Source organism: Molothrus ater, chromosome 1 (genome assembly GCF_012460135.2).
Source record: "Molothrus ater isolate BHLD 08-10-18 breed brown headed cowbird chromosome 1, BPBGC_Mater_1.1, whole genome shotgun sequence".
NCBI classification, from domain to species: domain Eukaryota; kingdom Metazoa; phylum Chordata; class Aves; order Passeriformes; family Icteridae; genus Molothrus; species Molothrus ater.
Genome location: NC_050478.2, coordinates 20,897,022 through 20,917,196, shown reverse-complemented (window position 1 = coordinate 20,917,196; position 20,175 = coordinate 20,897,022). Strand labels below are relative to the sequence as shown.

Below are 20,175 nucleotides of genomic sequence, written 5' to 3'. Positions count from 1 at the left end.
ATAGTGGTGTGCTACTGGAGATTTCCAGGTGTTCTGGAGCGTTCTGCAGGGAGCAGTGATGGGCACCCTGCAAAGCTGGGAGGAAGTGTGCCACCATGCACAACAAGCACAGGCTCTCTCCCAGACAGTACTAACAGGAAGGCTACAGCTTACTCTTTCCCTGGTAAATCCAGAATTACACAGGACAGAATACGCAAATGTCTTTGTCCCATCACACTCCTGTGGAGATCAGTGGATGTTCTTTCACTAGCTTCTATAGAAACCTCGGTAGAGGGCCTGGACACATAAATCCTGTCCTGTAAATTTAGATCAGAAGACCATTTCTGTGACTTCCAGATTAGGAGATCTACATCTCCATTATAATACATCTGACTAACAGGATTTAAGCTTTATATGCAGTTAAGCTCCTTGGGGTTCCAACCACTTGATTCCTAATTCAAAAGAAGTAGGTGCGAACGCTCACAAACTGCTTTCTCATACTGTCATGGCAACGAAATCCTCATAGCTGCAATGTCATTGTTAGTCACATGGCAAAGGACAGACAGAGGATGTTCTCTGCCTCCACCCCTCTCAAAGGTTAATACCACCAAAAAGTCCTGTTCCAAAACACTGAAACATCTACTACTGGAACATCTATTTCAGGATGACTGTAATGCATTTTTTTTCATACATATTGGTATTCTCTTGAATGCCCTCTGTTTTCTGCTCTTCTTTGATAAACCAATATTATTACTACTCAAACCTACCTGGTTTTTATGGAATATATTTTAAGAAATATGAAAAAACTGTCTGGATAAGAGTAAATAGGGGACCTCAAGATTAATTTGTCACAGGGGACCTCACAATAATTTGTGAAATAATTCTAAATAAAAAAGTATCTTATTTGTAGACAGTACCAGTGTGGTATAATATGCTGAATGTTTATAGGAACTGACTTCTACATGCTAAAAAAAATTTAAAAAATCAACTAGAACAAAGTTTAAAATACGTCTTTTAATTGATGATTAATTTCTACAGTGCTACAGAATTAACAGGCACTAAAACAAATATCTGAATCTATAGATCAAAAAAAATTGTACTTCTTGCAAATAAGTAAGTTATTAGAAGTATCATATTGTGTTGCTTTCCTGTCCATGTAAACTTCTAATGATAATGCATTTTAGAAGAAATAATAATAATAAGCAGTTGCAGTGCATTTACATTATTAAGAAACTTGCAGTACAATTCTATACGTATACATTCTATACACTTAGATAAATTTTTCTGCTCTTACACTTTTACAAAGCCATAAACTGAAAAGACATTCAAATACATTCAAGACCAAACAGAGAGGCAGGAGAGTATGAATAAAAGGACAGCATGTTTCAGATGGTACAACATGACACAGAAAGTATTGTACATCACCAGCCACTACCAGCTGCAGGTGTGAATTTGACAGCAACTTCCTCGAGAGGGCTGGAGTCAGCCAACATTCAGTTCTCTGCAGTTCTCTCAGCACAGCTCTCAGTTCACTTGCCAGATTTGCTTTTGTGACCTAAGAGTTCTGTTCATCTGGGAAGCCATAGGGATGAATCAGCTGGGGACATCGCAGAGCTGGCACTCCTGAAGGCGCTCGAGACCCCAGACTGGCACTGGTGAGTGCCAGTCCACACCGACCCGAGAGTGCCATCCACTGTGGAGCTGTGCCCTCCTGGAAGCAAGCTCAAGGAGCTGCCCTTGGCACACTGAAACCTGCCCTTCAGCAGCCTGGCAAAGCATGGCAGGCAGTAACAATACTGAAACTCACTTGAGCAAGAGAACACAGAGCTCTGCAGAAAAATGGGGAGTTCGTTCTTTTAACAGACATTGTAACAAACACAGAATGAAACATTTTAATGGGCTACAGTTAATCATCTATAAAAACTGCAGATTCAGCACGAATTTAAATTGTAAACTGGTAATAAATAATACAGTAAGTCTCAGCACATTTTAAAATATACATTATGAAATAAACTTTGATTTTCAGAAAAGCTTTCACCTTTTTTTCTTAAAAAATCCCACTTAAAAAATCCTGTATGAAATGCAGCCCGTTTGCCTGCCTGAATATTTTGATTTATGAGGCCCTACTGCCTAGTGCAGAACATTTATTTGTATTAACTTTCCTTTCTTTTCCTTTCTGAGGCAGATTAAGCGAGAGCTCAATTCAAAAACTGTTTACGTCATTTAAACTAATTTGAAATTATAAATTATTGTAGCAATTGTGAATTGGTTTCATTCTGGTTTATTGAGTAACCATACACATATCCTAATATCCAGTGAAGTAAGCTACTGTGAAGACCAAGAGTACAACAATCAGAGCAGTAGCTAGACCTAGATTTAAAATGTACAGATTTCCATCTGGTCACAGAAAAGGTCACCATGCATCTCTCTGTTAACTAGACTTGCAATCTATCCATGAACATGAACCTGGCTAAATGTTATGTTCAATGGGAATGAGAAACAGCACCCTGCACCATTTCTCCAAGTCAGTTTATGTTGAACTGAGCTGTTGAGATTGGTGTGCCATGCCCATCCTGGCAGACCTGTATATCTCAAGACATGCAGGCTAACAGATAGCAAACCTGTTAGCCTCCACAGCTGAGTGGAGTGGGAAAGCCTCTCTGTAAAACACCCCCTGTGCACAGAGACCCTCCAGCTGATCCCCTGAGCTCCCTCAGCAGACAGTAATGACAGCACACTGAGCTTCCTCTCATCTCACATCCTGCAGGGTGGGAGAAATTACATCTATCAGCTATTGCTCACCACGGCCTCAGTGATAACACAGAAGATGCAATACCTCAGCACCATGTTCTTTGCTGCTGCCCATGCCCTGAAGCTGGGATCTGACCTCCAAACATTCCGGGCTGAGCTGTGAAACAACCCAATCTGTCCCAAAACAGCTTTTCACAGTATGTGAATGCTGGGAAAAACCTCAAGAAATCCAGCTGCTTTCAGGTAAAGTTTATACAAAAGATGGTTTCTGTTTCTACCAATAGTAAGAAAAGTCACCTGATTAAAAGGAATCTCCCTATTTCTTTATGCTGCTATTCAAAAAGTTTCATAAAGCCATGCTCTGTATAAATTCATTTCAGAAGGCCTATATAGAACAAGTAAGAAAATACCTTTATAAGGACAATTTGTGAAAGACTACATGAAAACATTAGAGATGCTGATGTTTGAATACATTCCTAATCTTATATAAGCAGGAGGATTTAAATGCTTTAGAAAACTAGGAATAATGCAGAGAGGAAGAAAAAAGACAGATGTAAAAAAGAAGTTGGAAAGAGAGCACCATATGAAAATCATACTTAAGTTTTAATGTCCATTTGACAGGTTAATTAAATGTTTCAATATGGTATATTGAAATTGAAATATAGCTACCTAGGATAAAATCCTAGCTCATCTGAAGTCAATAGCAAGAAGGTTTTACCTGCAATTCTCACTATGTTTCAGAAGATATGTTAACAGAACCAGCAACCAGACAAGAGGAAAAGGCCTCATGCTGTGTCAGGGGAGGTTCAGGTTGGACATCAGGAAGAATTTCTCCATGGAAATGCTGGTCAGGCACTGGAACTGGCTCCCTGGGGAGGCGGTGGAGTCACCACCCCTGGAAGCATTAAAGAAGCAGCCGGACATGGCACTTAGTGCTACTTGATGTGGTGGTGTTCAGTCAAAGGCTGGACTTGATGACCTTGGAGGTCTTTTCCAACCTTACTGATTCTGTGAAAAGGAGGCTTCAGTGAAAGGTTTCAGTCAAAAAAAGGAGGAAGAAAAGAACATGTTGCTTACTTTTTTTTGGTAAATGTCATGTAAACTAATCTACATGGCAATCTCTCTGGTCAATGAAACATTGAATGTGATACTGTGAGTAAATTTTAGCTTTACTTTTATTAATGCATTATTTACTAAGACTGTTTTGTAGCTGTAAATCCAGTTTTAAATTGTATCATTACCTTGTACATTGTTGCTTTATGGAAGTAGCAAGATTGTAGCAAACAGTATTGGTTTTTTTCATTTCATATGTACAAAAGGATATAAAAATAGGTCATTGATTAACATATGATAATATCCTTAGGCCACAACGAAAACAAATATAATACACTTTTATAGTGCAAGTATTTCCTTTAGTAAGAATACTATCTACAGGATACACTCATCTGATCAAGGATTTCAACATCACATCCTTAGGTATCCATGCATTTTCAATGAATTGATAGCTATGGTCTTCAGTGAGCTGCCCTGACAGTAAAAAGAGACACAGAACTTAATCTAATCTTAGTTTTTCATATTTCATCACACTCTTCTGTTTGCTAATGGAGATATATTTCCCAAAACTGCCAATATGTTCCTCGTAGTTTATAAAACAGTACTGAAAGAATGTTGGACACATACAACTGCTAATCTGAACACATAGTAACACAACTATTTTGTGATTCGGTGTTGTAAATGTAATTTATATTTTAAACTTTTAATAATTTTAGCTGCACATAAAACAGAAGCAGTAAGTTAAATTAGAGCACCGTGTGTGAAATTTAAGGAATATAAAGATTACACCTTTTAACATTTAAAGAAATACAACTGTTCTGTCTCAAGTCCACTATGCACCTGTCACATAAAAGGAAACTCGTTTACGTGTAATGAAGACATACATAAATATCACAAATCCAAGGCACAACATGGAATTTAAAAGTTAGGGATATAGCAAATCCTTGCTTTTTTATTAAATTACTTGATACACCTTATTCTGGCATATCTACAAATTTCAAAAAGCTGTATTATCACAGTATCATTGAAGCTAAAAATGGAAACTGCCTATTCAAATATGTAGTCCAATCTCTTGCCAACTTTAACTGAAACCCTTCCAAGACACTGCGTGCATTGATAAGCATTACTGTGTCATTCCATAATTGATCTAATCAGTAGGACCTTTCTTCTGATATTCATTGGCACTTTACCTTGTTCCAAATTCATCATAGCTACACCTCCATACTTAGAAAAGCTCTTCCATGTATTTATCATAGAAAAAAGAATTACACATATTAGCAACTCAATCTTTCTGACTTCCTTCTCACTTCAACTAGTTTTGTTATTGTTCTCTGAGCTTTCAGAAGATTATCCAATTCTTCATCCCTGAGGTAGCCAAAACCTAAGACTGTACTCCCGAAATTACCTCAGCAACCACAAGTATTCTGATTTACAGCTGCCTGATGCAGCTCTTCCACATATGCATACGCTTCTTTTGACATCAGTGAAGCCAGAGACAAGACAGGTTTGCTGCCTATGTTTTCGAGGCTTCGTACCACATTACCACGTTTCAATCTTCTCTCTCTCACTCAGTATCCAAGTTTCCTCAAATGCATCACCTTTTCTCTGAATCTGCTAGGCTGTTAGATCAAAATCTTCCAATTTGTTGGACCTCTCCCACTTAAGTATCATATAGTATAAAATCACCTCTAACTTCTATCAATATACTGTAGATCCTTCCTGCAGATTATTGAAGACATGAAATAGAATTAGGTCAACACAGTATAAACAATTAATGGGGAGGGAGCAATTAAAATTGCCCAGTGGGATGAATCAAAGCACAATTTATATTTTAAGATTATATTTTAAATATATTTTATCCCTTTGAGCTATTGAAAAGAAGTCAAATATCTCACCATAGCTACAGATTTTCAATGCAATACTGATTTTTCTGCATACATACTTAAATGTAGAACAGCAAACATGCTGACAATCAGCTTTGCTCTGCAAAGGAGTCCCATTCTAGCCACTGATTAGAGAAAGGAAGGCACAACCTGTCTTCTCCTCAGCACAAACTTTTAACCAGTTAATATTATATCTATTACCCTAAGTATCTTTCAAATTACAAATAAAAAATACAGGGAGGTCTAAATTTGCACTGACAATCAAGAATTCAACTCTTTTCAAAAGTCCTTCTGGAATTCTGCATGGGATACTGTAATTCAAAAAATGTTAAACAACGTGCTACAGTACTTATAATTGGAAAGGTATTACTTAATATAAAGCTTAAATACCATTCAATTCACCTAGTCTATGAAAAACATCATTACCTAATTTACACTCTGATTTCCAGAAGACTCACTTTCAGTACAACTTATCAACTCTTCTGTTCTTGATAATGATTACAGGTCATTACAGAACTTTGAGAACAGAAGGCACAGCAGCCAGCTATTCTAATTCTTAAAGCTACTCATCAACCTATTGAAAATAAGAAAATATTTCTTTGAAGAAATGAACAATTAAAAACCAAAGTGAATCTGAGGATGAAAAGGTAGGTCTCAAAAGATATTAATTGCAAAAATAATACAGTCCACAGGCACAGGCACAGTTGTTTATTCTTGTTCCATGTTTTAAAACTTGGACTCAGAAAAATCAGAGGAAGTTTTGGGTCTTTACCCTCTCTTCTTTTCCTTTCCACTGAAAGCACCATGGTTACACAGCTTGATTCAATCGTCCTTTTCCACAATCACTTCTCCATGAAGCACCCTTCTTCTCTGCCGCAGCATGTGGAAGTACAGTTGTGGAAATACTTGATCAAAGCATAAGAGAAAGCAAATTAGATGGAAAAATTCAACAGATCACATAATGGAAAACCACTATTTTACAGAATGATGAACTGAGTAAAAATTATGGCACACAGTGGTTGAGTTGATTAAGGTGAATAATAACAAATCATGCACATTGCAGTGATTTAAAAAACAATAATTAGTCAAATTATAATACCCTGTGTTCAAGGAACTTCACTCAACAGTTTCCTTGTAGAAACAGGATTTAACCACATTCTGGTAGTGCTTGATAATTTCAAATCTGTCCTAAGCATTTTTGAAGACTTGGAGGAGGATACAAAGTTACCCCATTTGTTCAAGTCCGAAGTTAGGAGATCCCTCTTTGCTGTCCTCTGTCATCTATTATATTACTGTCCTACTGACAGAGTTGATCCTTATATTTAATGGCTAGAAAACTGGGTTTATTCCTGAAGTATTGTTATATAAACAGATGTAAAACTGTTAGTAAGTTACCACACCTTAGAATATTTTTTGTTGACATAAAACCCTCTTGTTGGCCTTCACGACTTCTTGGAACCAAAAATTTAAGTGTGTGTTCATATTGTAAAAGTCCATATTGAATGCTGCCTTCTCAAATGAATACCTTTCATGAACGCATATCACAGACCCTTTAATTTCAGTTTTCCTGCTTTTCAATTTCTCTCTAATCTGCTGCCTTAATGTACTTAAAATGTATTTTAAAATATTATATATTCTATCATTAATATTATCTAAAATATTACATTTGCCTAGTTTGGTCTAGCCCTATTCATGGTGGAATATCTGGTATATCAGGTTGCTTTCTCCTTGTCTTCACTGCTTAGGTAGCAGTGGAGATAACACTGGAAGTGAAAGACAAATAAGATACTCTCTCTATTGTTGCCTCCATGGTTTCTGGCATGCATAAGTACAAGGGCAAACTGATTAAACCAGGGACTGCAGATGTTCAGAGAGGTTTGGGGGGGGAGTGGGATTGATTTCTGTGAAAATGAAATCTTAGAGAATACTGCTTCAAGTTTTTCCTGAGCATGCTTGAATGATGGTTTTTCCAAGGTAAATGGTTATTAGTAGTAAAAAGCCACAGCAAATCTCTGGCACAACTTGCAGAACCATTTAAAGTCATTATTTCAAAGTGGGAGAGGCACTAGAAAGTCCCAGGGACACAGTTACAGACATATCTGCGTGTAAGCAGCAACTTTTCTTACTTCGTCCAAGTCTGAGAAATAATTTTAGCACGTTCATTGAAAATTTTAAGACAGATTATCTTCCTAAGCAGGTAACAGGACAGAAAATTTCAGCCTAACCAATTAAAGCACATAAAGCTTGGAACAACAGAAAGCAGGCTCTTACAGTAGAAAGTGTTCAGCAAATTTTAATACAGGTAGTTTTTATAGCATTGCTGAGGATTTATTTTTATGATGTTAAAATGTTTCTACAGTTAAACAGTACTTACATGGCACATAGGAGAACATGACAATAATAAGGAAGTAATAGTAGTCAAAGGAGACGTTGTATTTGTTGGGAAGTCTCAGTGAAAACATTCCTGTTTTCTTCACGTAGGGTAAAGCAGCATATATGGTTAGCAGTTCACCTGCAACTCCAGCAGGATACAAAACGATAAAAAAGTTGTATCTGCATTGAAAAATAATAATAATAAAAAAAACCTTGTGAGAAACACTCCATAAACTTAAAATTTTCTCTTGTTATTAGTGGCACAGAAATGTATTAAAGTAGTTCCTGCACCAGAATCAGGGATCACATCCTGACTTTACATAAAATATCAGTTTCAGTTACTTTCAGTAGAGTTGCTTAGATTGACAAGAGAATGCATTCCTCAGTGCCTTGTTTAAAAACAGTGAAGCATCAGAACGTTTGTATCTCTTTCTAATAGAACAACCCTCAAATTTTTAGCCTCCAATAATGAGAAGAAAATTACTGTGCCAGAAACTTATCAGATCCATTTTAAAGTGAGATGATGTTCAAATAAAAGGCAAAGCATCCAGTTGATAGAAAATGTGGTTTGAATGCCAAAGGCCACACAGGCAGTGACAAAATGAAAATCGTAATCAATAGGTTATGTGCTGTCCTTTCACACAGTGCACCATGGATATGCAGGCTCTCCTATGGAACAATTCTCCAGTTCATATAGGGAACAGCAATGAGAGCTGTCACACAGAGACAAAGGTACAATGTGCACTCCCTGACCAAAAGAAATAAGATCCAAAACAGCAGCAAATAAGCATGAAATCCTCCTAGAAGCAGAAGGGCTTAGAAGACTCACAGATGAGGGGAATCACAGAATAGTTCAGGTTGGAAGGGACCACAATGAGTCACCTGGTCCCAACCCACTCAAGCAGGGTTATCCTAAGGCACATGGAACAGAATTGTGTCCAGATGGGCTTTGAATATCTCCAGTGAGGGAGACACTGGGTTGTCTCTCTGGACAATCTGTTCCAGTGCTCGGTCACCTGCACAGTAAAGAAGTTCTTCCTCATGTTCAGGTGGCATTTCCTGTGCATCAGTTTCTGCCCTTTGCCTCCTGTCCTATTGCTTGGCAGCACTGAGAAGAATGTAGATTAGATATGAAGGAACTAATACCTTACATATTGCTTCATATTGTTTTTCTCTATGCAGTTATAAGCTAAAGATCAGAAATTCCATCTCTCTTGGTACTGAATTCATGCCCAATTGTGGTATTTGTTTATCCATAAATCTTGAAGGGATATTTTAGACTCTATGAAAAAATAACATATTTTCAAATGTTTTATTTATATTAATATTTCACCATATGCCTTTTCAGTGAGAATGTTGGTTTTCCCTACTGTGTATATTAAGGAAACAAAATTCTGTTATTTTAAGGCACACTGACCTGATGGCAAAAATTATTATCTGTCAATGTAGTTTGTTCTGAGTGCATTTCTCTTTCTGAAGTCTGTAAAAAAACTACTGATGATAGCCAATCTGGCTATCTTTAAGTTTGTCATTTAGTGCTTAAAGTAGTCTCTCACTTAGGCACTAGCAAAAGGAAATGTTTTACAAGAATGGACATAAATATCAGACATATCAAAGAAGCGCATTAGAAGCCTCAAACCTGCATTATCTACAAAACGAAAATAAAGGAACATAACAAACAAACTCTCTTACATAAGAGTCACCTGTACTGAATGTAGGTTAGATATTCTTCTTCTAACATAATAAGTCTGCCTTACATGTATTTTTCAAATAATGACTACATAGAACACTATTCCAGTCAAGTCTCCTGATAAACACACACAGTCTCTGTAGTGTATGTGATCTAGTGGCCAACCTTAAGAATGCTTCAAAATCAAGACAGTTTTGCTTTGGAACTTAATTTTTGTGGCCTAAACTAAGTCAGTATTTAACTTCACTACATGGATATAATCTTACAAAAGCTCTGATAAAGCAGAACTTCTTATAAAGTAATAACACAGATTGAATGATAACAGCTCCCCCATTTTCAAAAAACTAACATCCACAAAGACTAGCACAGGTGCTTAATTTTGGGCACTGTATTCAGAGCATCGTAAACAGTCATACTGCAAATTAAAAGATGAGATAAAATTAAAAAGATAGAGAAAAAAATTAGAGTAAATGAAAAAAAAATTAGAGTAAGTGAAAGCAGAGTTCAAACTGTGAGAAACAGAAAGCAAAGAAAAAACCATACTCCATAAACCTCAGCTAAAATATTTTAACATATTAAACCAAGCAGCAACGATCCCAAATACAGACAGTAACTGACTTGCACTTTGCTGACACATAACCAAAGCTCAAACATCTGCTCTCCTGTGTGTTAGTTCAGCATGCGTGAAACCAACATGCACAGAACCATAAGAAACTCAAGTGCAAGACATCTCCACCTGGCCCATTTAATGAAGTATGGCAAATGGTTGAGCAGGTTGAATGTGTAGAAGGAATATCGAGTAATCTCTGTCACAGTCCATACGACCAGAAAAAGAATAACGCTCTCCTCATTCTGGATCTGCAGAAGTATAAAGAACCAACATTTTCTTCATCCTTAGGCTTCTTTTCTGTGCAAACTGCAACAGACTTCTCTTTAAGATATATAGAACAGAACTAATACCTTGTAAAGAAAGACAATTTTGGCACAAAAGTGATATGCTGAAACTATGACCATGTACAGTTCATTATCATATGTGATTACTAACACACAGACACTTATCAACTGAGCAATCTTCCTCCATTATGCAAATATCAAAATATAAAGCCCTATAATTATACTTATTCTTCCTCTGTGTTCTCTACCTACATTCCACTAGACTATCTAACTATCCCTCTTCTATTTTTGGTTTATCTACTTGTTTATGTTTTGCCTCCTCAAAACAGCAAGAACAACAAAATGCTACAGAAGGTATGTTCTTCTCATAATCACTTTTTAATCATTCTGCATTTCACTACTCCATTTCTTAGATTTTCTCTTACTTTTCATCTTGCTTCTTCTTCAATATATAATGCACATCTCCATGAAACTTTAGACAAAAGGAATTGCTTTATATAACCTACTAACTGGAACTTGGTCAGAGAAGATCAAGGTTGGCAGACTTCAGGGAGCTCTAAGATAGTTAAGGAGCTGGAGCCCAGATGGCTCACTAAATGAAGAGTAGTTGGTAGATCAGGAGCTTTGGGTAAACTCACTCAACAATCCCATGTAAGATTTAAGTTCTGAGTCATTAAACTGCCTCATCAGTAAGTAGCACATCTCTGCTGTTTCAAAACACCAGTTCTTTTTCACTCTGAGTGAACAAATAAACAAAAGTCCCCAAATACAGAGAAGGCATCTGGGGATCTATTACAAACACTACCTTCTGTGAGGAAAAATTACACACAAGTAATTTTCTTTCCTTTAAGAGGGGAGGAATTTTGTAATACACTTCTACACTTCTATGAAGTCTGAAAAGCTCCAGGGATGTCTGTGAAATAGAATAAAGCAACACAAGTTTTGTTAAAATTATAAAAGAGGGAAATGATTTTTCAAAATAAAATGCAACTTGGTGACAAAGCTTAATATATCTCCAAGATGCTGAAAATCCACAACTCTGACAAAAGTCAAAAAGAATTATAAGTGCTCATAAAATCACACCCTCAATGTGTCAGTCAAAGAAGGTGCAATTTTAGCAGAAGGATCTCACCAACATCATAAAGAAAATGGAGACAAAAATAGCACCAAAATCACAAACAAATAGCAGCAACTGAAGTGCAAAGACACCCAAACAAATAAGCAAAGGTAAAGACAGAATTAGGCTGTTCTTTGCCTCATGCAATTAGAGACAAACATTGATAACTCAAACTTGGATTCATGTCACAGTGCTAAATCCAAGCAGAAGAGCTTTAAATAAGTATGCAGAGAATTCCTATCTGCTGCCTTGCAAATCTGCAGTCAAGTGGGGAGGTCTGGCTCTGGCTATTATCACTGACGTGCCTCTCACCACCTAAAGTGACCCTGAACATTCATGCCTGCTAAGCAATAACAGCGTGAAATACAATCAGACATACACTCAAATGTATTTCTTCTTGGACACAGATTGGCCTACAGTAGTGTAGATAGAGGAAATAAAAGAAATTTCTGGATATGCTTAAGATTTAGTCCACTGCAGATAGTAAAAAAGGCAAAATGCAGTGCTATAGTCCAGCTCATGTGCAGATATTCAATATAAGAATCTTGTTAATCTTTGAGACATTTTGCCTTACAGAAAAACATAAAAAGTTAGCTTACAAGAAAAAAAAACTAAACCAAACTAAAACAAAACCAAAAAACCCCAAATCAAACTGAAAAAACAAACAACAACAAGAAAAAAGAAGAACAAAAAAATTAACCTTATGAAAACCCTATTTAATTTATTCCATGTCAAAGGAAAAGATGCAGTGTAGAAAACAAGTCTCTTGTGAACTGAAATGAAGATTTGATAACTGAGGCAGGTGCTAGGATAATTCATCTGCAGAAAGGCCTATGCCATCTGCTGGTGAGACAGTTTAATGGCTCAGCTTTTCAAGTTCTGAAGACATTCAGGAGCTCAAAACCTATCACTTAGTTTTTTATACACCTTTCATAGAAAGCACACCTCACAAATTGAACCTGATGTCCTTACCTACTAGTTGTGAACTGCTTGCTTCATTCTACTAATGGATCACTAACCTTACAACAGCTGCCCAAAGCCAGGCAAATAACCATTGTCATTTACACAGGTCCTTAAGTGCCATTGTGACACACTGGATGTCATCAAATTAACAATCTTAACAGATTACCATTACATTAAAATTTTGAGAAGGTTTCTAAAAAAATAGCAAAATTGCTACCATGTTTATCCACGTGAATTCAAGACAGATTTAAAGACATAAATTTACCTTTTATTTAGATTAATTCAGCAAGTGCTAATTAAAATTTTTGAAAGGGAACTGTTAACACTAGGGTAGTTTTGCTTGTAAATAATAGGAGTAGTCATTGATTTCATTTAGGCAAACCACAGAGGGCACGATGCTGAAAACACTGCTGATTCACAGCTATGACCCAGACTCTGTCTTCTGGCAAGAATCACACAAATTCTATTTTGTAACCCTAACTTCCAAAATTGCACTCAAATATGTAAGCATTCTCTACAGGAATAGAATTCATTTTTAGCTTGGTCTTCCTTGTGAAATGAGAACTGTAGTAATAGCTTCTCCTTAAAAGCAATCAAAACATAATTTGCTCAGACACATACCTGTTTTATACTGTGTGCAATGAACCACACCATGAAGATTCTGGAACTCACTTGGACCCCAGTCACAAGCACAGATGTGCGAACTATTCCTTAAAAAGAGAAACATGTTATCTCTGCTCCACAATTCATGTTTTAACTAGCTACAGGAGAAACTAAAACAAAGAACTCACCAACTGCACAGTGGATTACCTGTAAATAAAAATGTCAGAGGTTACTGATGTGTGGCATGTTACTAGTTACCCTATAAACATGGCCTTTTGATATTAATATAAACCTAGGCTCAATTCTGGTTTTTGTCTCCCACTAACAGTCTTAAAAAGAAATACATGGCAGAGCCCTGGCAATAAGTATTGCGATGGTCTCAATATCTGAGCTGTGCAAATACATTAAAGACATTCAATTTAATTGTAAATATTAGACATTTAGATATTTACAAAGCATTTTATTCAACTAGTAAGCTTCTCTTCCTTTACCTTATTCAAAGAAGAATTTTACAGGACAGTGTAGAGGAAGCCACATAATGAACGCTAAACACACAACAATTTTAAAATATTCTGCATTTATTACAGATTAATAATATTAATATGCTTTTGTCAATGACAGCTATGAATCTTTAGATACAATGTATTTTCTGGTCAGTAATGTTTAGCAAATGAAGTGCTTTTCATAATTTTGGCAGGTTTGAATAGAATTACAGTGAAAGTTTAACAGCACAAAAGCTTATATGCAGCTGACATGATTTTAACAGTTGTTTGAACTAGAGATGTTGTAGGCAGATTGAGAAAAAAAAATTAAAATGTAGATAGACATTCTTTGCTGTGCCTGGGAAAGAACTGCAAGTGCTCCATAAACCCAGCAATAAAGCTTCATTCCACAGATGTACCAGAACTGAGACCACTAGTGCACAGTTTGCAAAAGTATTACTTAAAGAATACTTTGCAAATCTTGAACAGACCCCTGTAGCAATGGATTATATGGGGTGCGTGAATCCTGTCTTGAAATAAGCACAAGCAGGAAAGGCACAGAAGGATAGTAAGTCCAGTATAAATAAAATATTCTTTATATATATTCAATCTCTGAGATGGTGATATCTACTACACTAGAGGGCTGATCTGCTGGCTGTAATGCCTGCAAGATTTTGCCTTTTGCATTAAAGACTCTCAAATCAAAGCAGTTCCCAGGCACTGATTTAAAGAAATATAAGAATTAGGTCTGAAAACCACATGCTGATTTGTTTCAAGTAATCACCTTTTCCCACCCCCAAAACTTCATTAAATAAGAAAGTAAAAAGGACTTTTAGAACTGATATAATATTCTTATTTTAAATTCAGGATAATAATGTGTTTGGTCTATGATATGCAGCATCCAGTAAAGCAAACTAAGGTTTAAAATTTACCTCAAGCAAAGCAAATGTCTGGAAAAATTTAAGCGTCTTTTGAACGCTTCTGAATAAGCCTCTATGTGTTCCTTTCTGTATATAAAACCGCACCATGGCAATACCTAATACCAGCCACCTATAAAAGAAAGAGAATGGATACATTTCAAATTAGAATTCTAAAAATATCCATCCATCGTAAATAATTTAGTAGTATTTTTCTTCACAGGTTAACTTTGATTCTTCACTTGTCAATGTTCTTAGATCATCAAAAAATATCTTTAGACATAAATAGTATATAATATTATGTAAACATTACACTCATCTCTTTACTTGGAAAATAATGGAAAATAACTTGCTGCCTTCTGAAGACTGACTGAATTGAGGGAACCCCCCAAAACCACCCATCCATCAGACTTTTCTCCAGCAGTGACTACATATTTTTATGTAAATTTTTATGTATCTATTAAATCCTCATGCATCTTGACTATTAAATACTGTTATTTGAAACCACATGGTGAGCTTGGCACTGAAGTCACTGTTTGAGTTGCAAGTTTCTCAAAGTAAAGGACTGGAATTTATTCACGTCAGTTTTACATTTTTCATGGCCTCTCAACTCACTGATTTCAGGACTGACTAGTGATTTTAATGCTCTTGTTTGTGATTGTCCAAACAAAGGTACCACTATAATTACGTTTTCCAAAGTGTTGAGAAGTGTTTTAAAAGTTGACTTAAAAATCAGACTCCAAAGTGCTGAAAGATGGATGTTCTATGCTCCTGACCTCAAGAAACATATGTAACTAGCACATTTGAGGGTGTTGGATAAATTTATTTTGGTTTTTTTTAGGAAACTGAACAATGATGCCAACTAATAACCCTTCCAATGTAAAGAAAGAAAAAGTAACAGTATCTTTTAATCATAGTAGAATTTGACATAAAATTTAAATTGAGATTTAGAATGGAAATTGAGATAAAAAATAAACATCTAAATTGTGGGTTGATCCCACCACATGACCAGACTCTGTAAAATAATCCAAGGCATGAGGAATTCCTTCCATGTAATAAACCCATTTTTATATAATAAGGATTTTCAAAACAGTGTACTATATTTTCCTTAATCATGGGATTGATTCGGTCGGAATGGACCTTAGAGATCATTTAGTTCCAACCCCCTCTGCCACAAGCAGGGACACCTTCTACTAGACAAGGTCACTCAGGGCCCCATTCAACCTGTCTTTCAGCACTTCCAGGAATGGGGCATCCAGGAGTTCTTTGGGCACCCTCTACAAGTGCTTCACTACCCTCTGAGTAAAGAATTTCTTCCCAATATCAAATCTAAACCTGCCTTCTTTCAGTTCAAACCCATTATACCTTATTCTTGTGATAGTCTCTATCACTACAGGCGCTTGTGAAAAGTCCCTCTCCAGCTCTCTTGTGGGCTCCCTTCAGGAACTGAAATTATGTCACCCTGGAGCCTTCCATTCTCCAGACTGAAAAAACCCAACTCTCTCAGCCTTTCAGACCTTTGTTCTTAAAACATCACATTAGCAAGAAGCCTGAAAACTTCAGGTTTCAATCCAAAGAAACTAAGTACAAAAATTCTTTAACATAGACATAGGCATAGCAAGAGCTATGGATGGCTATTTGGAGAGGTAAAAATAAAAATCAAAAATGACAAAAATTTTAGTTTAATGTCTTCTCTGAAATTGCTGGGAACAATTACTCAGTCCTTTCATTCTCCACAAAGCCATGGCAAGTATATTCTGCAGCAACATGAACTCTGACTAAGGTAGGGCCCAGGTGACAAAGCAGAAGGTCTTCAGAAATACAGAGACAGATTCAGAGAGATTATAAACATTCAGAGAAATATTTACATAATGACAAATATTTAACTCATCCTCTTGTAGCCCTCCCTGAGCATAAGGTAGAGGCCAGCACTGGAAACAGGGTACCTGGAAACAGTAATCTTTGGTCAGACCCACTGTGCCTGGATCCTGACAGCTCCTGGCTCACCTCGCACGGCACGGACGTCAGTGTCAGCCCCTCTACAGCTCCCTACGCACGGCGGCCTCTGCTATGCAGGCACTTGGTGTGCCCCATTCCAGCACTTCATGACAGCATTTCAAACTCACATGGAGTTAGTCAGGCTTCCCCACACAGCAGGAATGATTCCCCTCTTTGATCCCTTCTACTTTAAGCCCGTGAATCTGATCTGTCAGCGCTCCAAAGTTTTCCTCTGCAAGTGTTACTTAGATTTTATATCGGATTTTAAATATGAGTGCATTTATTTCTGGTTGTCTCCAACCACTGTGGAAACAAGGAATTACTGGAATATCACTGGTAGTCTTTCACAGTGGAGCTGCCCCGTTTTACAGTGAGGTGTTTGACAAGAGGAAGGTGATGGTGAGTTTACATCCAGCTGGCAGCACAAATGTGGCAGCAACAGCTCTGTATGTGACTTAGACTGAGAAGTCATAATATATTTAACCTAACAAGGCATTTTCTGCATCTCATTCCACAACCAAAGCATAAGCATTGCAGAGAGAAGTAATCTTGGACTACACTCAGAATCAAAGGTGGCAAGTGTGTTTTTCTTAAAGGATTTTTTATGTGGACATAAATTTCTGTAGATAGATTTATTCAGCTGTCCATGGCTTTGACTTTGGATCTCAGGAAAGTCCTCGTACTGATTATTACAAATCACCAGGAAATGGAAAACACCTTCTGTAATAAAGGCAGCATCTCAGTTGGGACTTTCAACAAAACTGAGTATTGATCTGTCATTTTAGTCCCTTAAATCTGTTTAGAAAGAAAGATAAGCTGCAGGTTTTTTTATTAGAATGGTTGTTAACATGTAGTTATGCATTAGTTTGTTAAAACTCCAGAAACATTTTGATATATTGCACTACCACCTGGACAACTGGACAAATATGCTGTTCTAGTTAAATATTTATCCTGTGTAGTGTCTCGGTTCAGTATACCTGTATTTCAAATATGTATTTTTCTCTTAAATTGTACCCATAAATGATTATAAGAATTTATTCCAACCTCTTTTTTTTTTTCTGTTTCCACATAAAAAAATCCAATTTTGTGTGTCCTAATTTCTTTTGATATTAATGGAAAATGAGAGAGAAGGAAGTGGGAGATACTGATGCAGCACCTAAGGTCAAAACTAATACGGTTCGATAATCTTTTAGAGACATATAAAAGTCAGTGGCAAGAGTCAGTGTTCATTAGCAAATTCACACATGGAGCACAAGACTGGTAATTCAATGAGGTAACATTAACCTCACGTAAAAGCACTTTTCGAAAAGTGCTGCAGTAATATATGAACAGACTTTAATAAATAATCAAGATTCACAGTTGCTAGTGAGAAGAAAGCCATTACGATCACATTCCTGGCTTTCTCCAGCAGTGCTTGAGCTCCTGCCTCAACTGCGGCGTGTTAAGTTTACTCTACGGGATTCAAAGGGCAGTGAGACCACCCATTAGTAACCAACGTAAAACTATTCTCATGATGAATATCACACTAGAAGTTGTAAATTTTTCATTCTTAGCTTTCTTTTAAACATGCGGAAATGAATAGGTTGAGTTTTTTTCCCCCAGGAGTTAGTGAACAGTGAAAATTTTCAAGAAGTGAGAATACGTGCTTCGAGCACTAACAACATGAACCTGACTGCCCTTATGATCTGTTATTCAAAATAAATACCCTCTTTCCTCACAGCAAAGCCTCGCAGCACGGAGCACAAGCTCAAAGGAACCTCCTGGGCTACTGTTCAGTCTCCCCCGGTCCCCGCTCATCGCTCCTGCCCGCGGGCCGGGCTGGCTTTGGACAGCTCTGCCTGCGGGCAGCCGGGGCGGGCTCTGCTCGCTCGCAGCCAGGGCGCACCCACCCGCCCCTCACGGGACCCCGGCCCTGGAGCCCCCGGGGCACCGCGGAGCGCTGTCGGCTCCCCGCGGGCGCCCGGCAGCCCCGTCCGCATCCGGGAGGCCGCTCCGCGGGACGCGGCTCCCCCGCCCGGCATTCCGGTCCCGGCTATACTTAACCTCCGCGGCGGGCGCGGGGTGACGCGCCGGCGGCCGGCAGCGCTGCACCGTATTAGGCAATGCTCGGCAGGCGAGGAGAGCCCCGCTGCCGGCGGCTCCCCCGCGTCCCGGCTCTCCCGCCCGGCCCCGCCGGGCCCCCGCCTCGCCCCGGCCGCGCCGCGCCCGCGGAGGCGCCGCGCCGCCCGCGCCCGCTCACCCCGCGGTCATGGCGACGTTGTAGAAGATGAGCCATGTCGTGGCCAGGACGCCCAGCTTCTTCTTCTTCTTGCCGTTCTCCTTCTCCTCCACCGCGCCGTTGCCGCCTCCGTCCTCCTCGCTGGACGCCATGGTTCCCCGGCCGGGAGCGCGGCGCGCACGGCGGGGAGGAGGGGCTCCCTCCGCGGCGGGGCTGGGGCCGCGCTGACAGCCGGACCGGGCGCTGTCTCTCACCCCATCTGTCTTCCCCGAGGGCCGCCGCCGCCGCCAGCGGCTCACATGGCCCTGCGCGCTCCTCCCTCCGCGCCGCGGGGCTCCCCGGGTCAGCCGGAGCCTGCGGGGGCGGGTGAGCCTCCATCGGCGGGGAGATCCTGGTGGGATGGTACCTGGCGTCAGGCACCAGCAGCGGGAACAGCCCACCTCAGAAAAGGTGACAGAAAATAGCGCAGTTCTTGGAAACACAGAAATAGGTGTCTGAGACTGGGAACACCTGGGAGTGTGGCCAGAGACCGACTGATGGGAATATGCCCAGGCCCCCATCTCAGAGGCCAAACAGCCACCTGCCAGGGTGACCAGGGTGACAGTCTAGTAGGTCTCTATAAATACCACCCTCAATACATGAGGAACACTAAGGCTCCCACCTGAGAAGGGGAAATTTCTTCCAAGGGCTTGAAGAGCACCAGGTGGCAGACTGAAGGATGAGATTTGAGTATGCAAGTTACCTTGTAAATGTCGGCTCTCTGTGCAAGTGCAAAGGGAAGCTAAACCAGCACAGGTAGCATTGCTGGGACTGCCTCTGGAAGGGGGACAGCCTTAGCCTGACTTGTGACATGATGCTTCAAAAGTGTGGGCTGCACCCACTATCCTGACACCTGACACTGTCTCTGCTAGTTTGGGGATGCAGGCTCCTCATTTCCACAGCTAAGCATGGTGACCATGACCTCTCAGCCCAAATACCTCAGACACAGGCATATACAGACAGAAGAATTCAAAATCTGGGTCAGAATATCTTTGAAATGCTACTTGTTCAGCAGAATTTAAAGAGTCCAAGTCTATCTACTTTAGAATGGGATGGGATGTCTCAGGCTGAGGGTCTTCATGTAAAGATAAGCAGATGTGCCAAACAAAACCTAAGTCTCCCCCTACTCACCAAGCACACAAGCAGATGTTCATCTTTCAGCCTCAAAGCCCACACCCACTGGCAACAGCAAATGTATAATGTACAAAATGAGCA

General features: G+C 39.0%; 1 protein-coding gene across 2 annotated transcripts; it reads right to left on the bottom strand.

The window, feature by feature from the left end:
• Positions 1-974: 974 nt before the first annotated feature.
• Positions 975-19,189, bottom strand: HACD1 (3-hydroxyacyl-CoA dehydratase 1). 2 transcript variants are annotated; one of them, XM_036406250.2, is made up of 7 exons: positions 18,943-19,189; positions 14,721-14,838; positions 13,495-13,513; positions 13,325-13,407; positions 10,466-10,587; positions 8,041-8,219; positions 975-6,571 (listed from the first exon to the last, which is right to left on the bottom strand). In XM_036406250.2, exons 1-7 carry the CDS (start codon positions 19,071-19,073, stop codon positions 6,489-6,491), a joined length of 735 nt encoding a protein of 244 aa, XP_036262143.1. In that variant the 5' UTR covers positions 19,074-19,189; the 3' UTR covers positions 975-6,488. The 2 variants fall into 2 exon arrangements, with proteins under 2 accessions (XP_036262143.1, XP_036262144.1); XM_036406251.2 differs by having other exon boundaries at positions 13,325-13,413; positions 18,943-19,188.
• Between the last annotated feature and the right edge of the window lie 986 nt (positions 19,190-20,175).